At 49.2% G+C, this 7,821-nt stretch overlaps 1 protein-coding gene across 1 annotated transcript; it reads right to left on the minus strand.

Moving 5' to 3' along the window:
• Positions 1-1,586: 1,586 nt before the first annotated feature.
• LOC308550526 (uncharacterized protein) lies at positions 1,587-7,160 on the minus strand. Its single transcript, XM_081124448.1, has 4 exons — positions 7,095-7,160; positions 4,523-4,658; positions 3,846-3,963; positions 1,587-1,659 (listed from the first exon to the last, which is right to left on the minus strand). Exons 2-4 carry the CDS (start codon positions 4,651-4,653, stop codon positions 1,597-1,599), a joined length of 312 nt encoding a protein of 103 aa, XP_080980574.1. The 5' UTR covers positions 4,654-4,658; positions 7,095-7,160; the 3' UTR covers positions 1,587-1,596.
• Between the last annotated feature and the right edge of the window lie 661 nt (positions 7,161-7,821).

The following is a 7,821-nucleotide window of genomic DNA, read 5'->3' on the forward strand; positions in this document are numbered from 1 at the left end:
ATTGAATTAGGGAAGCTGCCAGCTGCAGCACTATGGCCGAACCATTCCCTTGTCTCCACGCCCAATGCTATGGTGGCTCCACTATCCTCATGCAGACAAAAGGCAAAAACAAACTCCCAACTTGCACGACGCAGGGTTCTAATCTGTAATCCATGCAACCTTCTGACCTTGGGCTCCACACACAGACCCCCAAGGGCTACATCAGAAGCAAGAAGCTGGCCAGGACATATCCATACCATTGTCTCAATGCACCTAAGCCACAGCCACACTATACAACTTTAAAACTAGAATATGTGCTAGCTGATAAGACAAAAGCCTGGCCACTCAGCAAACACTGACGACTCACCCAAACTCTACAGATCACAAACACCCAACTAGTCTCATAAAAACACAGATGTTAATAGGTTTTTTGATGCTGACGCCCTGGGTGGTGCTTGATTGAGTGCGACGTAGAGAAAGTTATCCCTCACTCCTATGTTTCCTGGGGCACTAAACATGCTGGACCTCAGATCCGATGAGAATGACGGCGGTTGGAGTTCTCACTCATTTTGTTCAGCTTTTCCAAGGAATGCTTTTTTGAGGGAGGCGTCATCATCGATCCAAGCACATGCTGAGGTGCAGGACATTTTGGTGGTGGGGGGGAGTTCATCTAGTGAGCCAAGCACCTCAAAGTTCACCAGTGGCTTGGATTACCCAGATCAAAACCACCGGGCAAGAGGAAGAGTCAATCCACTCATAGAGCAAAGCCCAGCATAACACGGGGAACACGTGGAGAGCCTGCCTCCAGCAGATCCATGACATCCTCAAGCAAACGGTAGAACTTGGGGCAGAGGAATGCTTACCTTCTCGAGTGATCCACAGGCTTGATGCACACACAGGGACACAAGTCTTCCAGGACTTCTGCACCCCTCCCATCATCAAAGGAAAGGAAGGTCCTGTCTTCGATGCTAATGGCGAGGCTTGCATGACCACTCCACCTGGGAAGTGTAGACAAATCACATGCATATTTCATAAACATACTCACATTCTCAGGTAACAATATCCACGCCAATCCTTACCCAGGGGTAACTAATGCAATGAAAATACTGACAGTATGTCAGGAAGCTCTCTGATGCTGACACCCTGAGTGTGACCAAGGGGAAGCTGTCCCTCACTCCACCTTCCACTGGGGGATGACACGTGCTGGACCTCAGTTTCCGATGAGAACGACGGTTGGAGTTCTCACTCATTTTGTTCAGCTTTTCCAAGGAATGCTTTTTTTGGGGGTAGTCATCATTGATCCAAGCACGTTCTAGAGGCAGGACATGTTAGCAAGGCTGGCTGGGTGGCTCACCTAGTGAGTCAATGACCTCAGCGCCCGCTAGCGCCCTGGACATACACAACCAAGTCACTGAGCAAGAGGAACTCAGTCCACTCTTGGGAGGAAAACCCCGTGTGCCATTCAGGACACCTAAACAAGCCACCTCTAGCAGCTTTTAGGAATCTGAAAGCTAATGTCTGAACTTGGAGCAGAGCAACACTTACCCTCCTGAGTGATCCCCAGGCACAGTGTGCACTCAGGGCCACACTTCCTCTGGGACTCCCGTGCACCTCTCATCATCCAGGCAGAGAAAGATCTTCTTTTCTAGGCCAATGAAGAATTTTGCAATGCACCTCCATCTGAGAAGTGGGCAGAAATCATAGTTGCTCTGAGTAATGTACCCAAGTCCTAAGGTAATTAATCCATGTCATCCTCTCCCCTGTAGTACACCTTGTATCCCACTGTCACCTACTTCTGTCCCTGACATGTGACTGCAGGCGTGTTGTACCATGCATGTAGGTTAGTCTGCAAATACGGATGCATGTGTCATGGGTAGAGGCCTTCTCGACTCAAAAAGCATTCCCAGTGCTCAGATCCCTGGGCACATGCCCTGCCTCCCATTGAAGGAAGACCTCCACCTTTATGAAATGGAAAAAAAAAAAAAAAGAGAGAGAGAATTTCTATTTCATGGGGCTGCTAAAATAAGCCAAGACATCCTCTCTCACGGGCCTTCCTTCTGAACAACAGTAATTTAACATCTATGTCCTTAATGACTATGGATGTGACGTCAACTTGGACATTTTTGTCCCAACAAACTGTCACAACTGAGCTGCACTAGAAGGAAACACAGCAAAAACTGAAACTAAGAAACAACCGACAGAAAGATGGCACCATCAGCACACTGGCTACACGTAGCTCGTCTTCATCTTGTGGAGACAAGCGAGTTCAGGTCAGGCACATGGTCATGCAAACTAAGCCTAATGCCTTCAATGGGAGACAGGAAAGCGAGGTGTGTCTGTGGTCCTCACAACCATCTGTCATAAGGAAGCCCAATTTAATAGGCTGCATTCTCCTCCAGAGACCAGACATTTTCCCGGACAGTGAAATCCAGAGCTCTGACTTGCAAGAAATATTCAAGGACTCAGGGTCCCTTCTTGGTAGTAGCATGCTCAGGCCTGGACAGCAAGAGTCCTCAAAAGTAGCCTGAAATGCTATGCCCACCTGGTGAACAACGACCCTCAGGAAATATAGCCATAAAGATTGTGACAATGCACACGGCGACTCCATGGGATTCAAAGCAGGAACGCTCTTTGGGGAAAGGACCACCACCAATGACCTCATAGAGCTCCAGTGCCTCAACCACAAAGACAGGAGGGAGAATTAAAATATCATGCATGCGAGATACATCTTCTGATTAGGGCGCGTACATTGGCTAAGGGAGAAATCTGTCCCCAACTGTGGCCAGCGGACCTCTTAAAAGGTACAAGGGAAAAAACACTGAGTCTCACTACTCTGGAATGGGAACAGTAACTGAACAAGGCCGGAAACCACAGTGTCACAGTCAAGAACAATGACAACCCCTGGGAGACACCCACTAGGTGCTCCATCAAGTCCCTGATAGGAGCCAGAATCCCGAAGAAGGTGATCTAGTCACTGTGCACTAGAAGTACGTACTATGAAACCGCACTATGACCTGTCCAGTCCTTTCCAGGCTATCAGCCACCACAACATCTTAATTTCAGAGCTAGGCCCACGGTATAGTCCATGGCTGGCCACCTTGCACGGGAACTAATGGGTAGTCCAATTAGAGGGGCTGCCAAGACCTAAGCGTTCCTGTGAGTCTGCCCCCCAAACCCATGGTTGGCTCAAATTTCCTCACCAAGCCAAAAGTTAACAGGTTTCAATAATTGCCCTCCCTGGGGCTCTAATCAAAAAACATGGAAGCTTCTGCTCTTCAATGCCACACACAAAACCCAAACAGCACCATGCCATGGTCTAAATGGGCCTGTGCGACGGCCGAACTATACCTGTTTAAAGAGTACATATGAGCTACACAACAGGACAAAAAGCCTGGCCATTCACCCAAACACCACCGATCACAAACAGCCAAATGAGGCAATGCAAATACGGAGAGTAAGTCAGGAGGCTCTGTGATGCTGAGACCCTGGGTGGTGCTTGCATGAGTGTGACCAAGGGGAAGCTGTCCCTCTCTCTACCATCCCTGGGGCACTAAGCGTGCTGGACCTCAGATCCGATGAGAACGACGGCGGTTGAAGTTCTCACTCATTTTGTTCAGCTTTTCCAAGGAATGCTTATTGGAGGGAGTCATCATTGATCCAAGCACGTTCTAGGATGCAGGAATTTAGGCGAGGCAGTCTAGGGGGCTCACCTAGTGAGCCAATGACCTCAGTGGCCTCAGTGGCATCCCTGCCACGAAGCAAGAGGGAGAGTCAATCCACTCTTGAAGTGAAACCCCCAGGCCACTGAGTACACATGGACAGGCAGCCTCAAGAAAATGTCAGAACATGGAAAGAGGGAGGCTTACCATCCTGAACGATCCGCAGGCATGGGACACACACCTTCCAGGTTGCCCACACCTCCAGTCATCAAAGGATAAAACAGTGATCTCATGGCTCACTCTGGCTCTTGAACGACCACTCCACCTGGGACATGTAGAGAAATCACATGCACACTTGAGAAACATACCCAGGTTCTCAGGTAACAATATCCATGCCAACCCTATCCCAGGGGTAACTAATACAAGGGAAGTACTGACAGTAACTCAGGAGGTTCTCTGATGCTGATGTCCTAGGTGGTCACTGCATGACTGTGAGCAATGGGAAGCTGTCCCTCACTCTTACTGTCCCTGGGAAACTAAACGTGCTGGACCTCAGATCCGATGAGAACGACGGCGGTTGGAGTTCTCACTCATTTTGTTCAGCTTTTCCAAGGAATGCTTATTGGAGGGAGTCATCATTGATCCGAGCACGTTTAGCGATGCTGTATAATTGACCAGGGCAGGCTGGCAGCCCACTGGTAAGCCAGTAATCTGAGACCTCCAACGCAGTGGAGAACCAAGGCCCAAGCCACTGAGCAAGAGGACCAGTCAGTCCACTCTTGGAAGGAAACCAGTAGCCCACTGGGGATTCATGCACAGGCCACACCCAACAAGTCTATTAAATCTAAACTCATGGCCAAGAACTGGCACAGAGGGATGCTTACCTTCCGGAGTGATCCGCAGGCATGGTGCACACCCAGGGACACACTTCTTCCAAGACTCCCGCACACCTCTGGTCATCCAAAGGAAAGGTAGGTAATCTCTTCATGGCTGATGGTGAGCCCTGCATGGCCATTCCACCTGGGAAGTATATAGAAATCACACGCACATTGAGAAATGTATCTAGGTTCTCAGGAAACAGTACCTATGTCAACCTTTCCCCCAGGTAAGCCTTGCACCTGTCTGTCCTGTACACCTATCCCTTAGGAGAGACTGCAGGCGGGTGTGATACCATGAGGGTAGGCGGGGGGCAGCTGTGCGTGCATGTGGTCCTGGGCAGAGGACTCAGCACCTGAACAAGCACTCCTCAGGCCCAGAGCCCTAGAACAATCACACCCTGCTCCCCAACAACAGAAGATGGAGCCTTCAAAAGAGAAAATGCAACTCTGACCTCAAGGGCCTTCTTAAACAATCAAGAGATTCCTTCCTTCACAGGGGCTCCTTCTGAACAAATCGCACCGATTGCATGCATACCTTCTACCTGAACGTAGATGTGATGTCAACTTGGACACTGTCTTTCCTCTCAAGTGGTCACAGGTAAACCACACTTGATAGAAAGCAGTGCTGACTGGAAGGAAACCACCCCCATACACCAATGGCACCTGGCAGGAGTAGCCTGTCTTAATCTTAAGTGGCGGAATGAGTTCCGGCCAGGAGAATCTTCAAGCTCACTAAGCCTAACTGTCCTCATCAGAAAGCAGGTAACCAGACAGAAATGGTTCCTCTTCAGCACCATGACCCAGGGTGACACCCAAGTGAAAGTAGGGCACATTCCCCTGCAAGGACTAGCCATTTCCTCATCCAGGAAGATTCAAGGCCCTGACCTCGGTGGAAACATAACAGTCGGTTGCACTGATCAAAGGAGCATCCTCATGCCTACAAAGCATTGGCCTGGAGAAGTAGCCTCCCATCACCACACCCAACACTGGAGCAGTGTCCTGAGTCAGGGCGCATAGCCATGAAATATTTGGATTTTGCATGAGTCGACTACCTGGGATTCAAAAGTGACCCCACCCTCAGCTAATAATTTCACAGAGGACCTCACAAAGCTCAACCGTTCCACTCTCGGAAACAAGTAAAAGAACTGAAGTAAAACATATTCTCCACATTAGAAGAAAAGGACCTTTTCAAGGGACTGGTCAGCATGTGGCAATGCACCTGGAATCTCAGCATCCACAGTCCCTGCCATGACTACAAGCTTCTGCGAAAAATCTGAACCATCTGAGAAAAGTGTAAGACACCCGTCTCAAAACCAGACTGTGGAGAAGGAGTTTGACCTTAAAATCTCAGGGCTTTAACAGAGCCCTGAGCAAAACAATGCTCACCTAAGCAACCTGATGCCGTGTGGGCAGGGGAGCCGGCTGCCGTGGGCCACTGAACCTGCTAAAGGCCCTTAAATAGAACCACTGAGTGACACTACTCTGAAATGGACATGACAAGAGAACAACCTTCATCCACCACAGCGCCATATACAAGGACCTTAAATCTTTCTTGGGAGACAGCAATTGGCAGCCCCATCGGGGCCAAGAGAAAGTCCTGAGAAGCAATGACCACTGTTGGACCCACACTCAGACCTGTCCTTTTGGTGTCTGGCCCATCCTGCCCAGGCCACCAAACACCAGAGCAGATACACCTCAGTGCTTAGCATGTAGCAAAGTTCCTCACTGCTGCCACTTTTACGGGTTGTGCAGATACATAACAAATAGTACCTTCCAATAGCAGGACCAAAGCCTAATGATCTGCAATTGGCCCCTGACATTTTGGGGAACTCACAGTTTTTCACCAAGTCAAAAGGCAAGAACAGGTATTGCTACCTGCTGGGTAATGAGCTCTAATAAGAAGTCATACAACTTTTGTTCTTTGGTGACCAAGCCAGAGCTGCAGGGGCTAACACTGCAAGAGGAACCTGGCCAACACAGGCCCACGCCATCAGCTCATTGGACGTAGAACAACGCCACATCTGCAATTCCTAGGACTGAATTACTAGATGGCCATCACGCCAGAAATGACTGGGCCTTCAAACCAAAACCTTTGATTCATGGACATCCAATAACAGAGGTGAAGCCTCTGATCCTCAGACAGAAGGCACTGAAATGCTGATGCTACAGGTAATGCTTGCATGAGTGTGACCAGGAGGAAGCTGTCCCTTACTCCTTCTGTCCCTGGGGCACTAAACGTGCTGGACCTCAGTTTCCGATGAGAACGACGGTTGGAGTTCTCACTCATTTTGTTCAGCTTTTCCAAGGAATGCTTATTGGAGGGAGTCATCATTGATCCAAGCACGTTCTGGAAGCAGGACATGTTAGCAAGGCAGGCTCGGTGGCTCACCTAGTGAGTCAACGACCTCAGCGCCCTCTAGCAGCCTGGACATACACCACAAGCCACTGAGCAAGAGGAACTCAGTCCACTCTTGGAGGAAAACCCTGTGTGCCATTCAGGGCACCCAAACAAGCCACCTCTAGCAGCTTTAAGGAATCTGAATGCTAATGTCTAACCTCGGAGCAGAGCAACACTTACCTTTCTCAGTGATTCTCCAGGCACAGTGTGCACTCAGGGCCACACTTTTTCTGGGACTTGCGTGAACCTCCAGTCATCCAGGGATAGAAAGGTCTTTTCTTGCCACCAAAGAATCTTGCAATGCACCTCCACCTGAGAAGTGGACATAAATCATAAGTGCGTTTAGTAATGTACCCAGGTCCTCAGGTAATTAATCCCTGTGATCTTCTCCTCTTTAGTAGGCCTTGCATCTGATCATCACCTTCTGCTGTCCCTGAGGTATGACTGAAGGAGGGTATGGTATCAGGTGAGTAGGTGGGTCTGCAAATATGTATGCATGTGTTCATGAGCAGAGGCCTCCTTAATTGAAAAAACTAGACATGTGCAGAGATCACTGGCCACACGACCAGCAGCCCCAAAAGAAAGAACTCGTTCTTTAAAAGAGAAAAAGAAAAAAAAATTTGACCTCATGGGGCTGCTAAGATAGGCTAAGGACTCCCTCTCTCAAAGTTGTTCCTTCAGAACACAAACAGCACAAACTCTTACTGATCATGGATGTGATGTCAGCTCAGACATTAGATCCACACAACAGCATGTAATGGAAACACGGTGACCACCCAAACAAAGAAAGCACCAGCACAAAGCCTGAAACCATTAGCACACCACCTACAGGACAAAGGACCCCGTCCTCAACTAAAGTGGCCAAGTGACTTCAGGCCAGGCACCTGTTCGTCCTAACAGGACAGAA

The sequence above is a fragment of the Miniopterus schreibersii genome (genome assembly GCF_964146895.1).
Source record: "Miniopterus schreibersii genome assembly, chromosome: 22".
Taxonomy (NCBI): Eukaryota; Metazoa; Chordata; class Mammalia; order Chiroptera; family Miniopteridae; genus Miniopterus; species Miniopterus schreibersii.

Bases quoted from the DNA above. Each gene is read 5' to 3' on its own strand.
- LOC308550526 (XM_081124448.1), bottom strand. From the start codon at position 4,653: ATGGCCATGCAGGGCTCACCATCAGCCATGAAGAGATTACCTACCTTT. The intron at 3,964-4,522 runs GTAAGCATCCCT...TACATGTCCCAG, and splicing joins CCTGCGGATCACTCCGGAAG to GTGGAGTGGTCGTTCAAGAG. The intron at 1,660-3,845 runs GTAAGCCTCCCT...CCCACTTCTCAG, and splicing joins CCTGCGGATCGTTCAGGATG to ATGGAGGTGCATTGCAAAAT.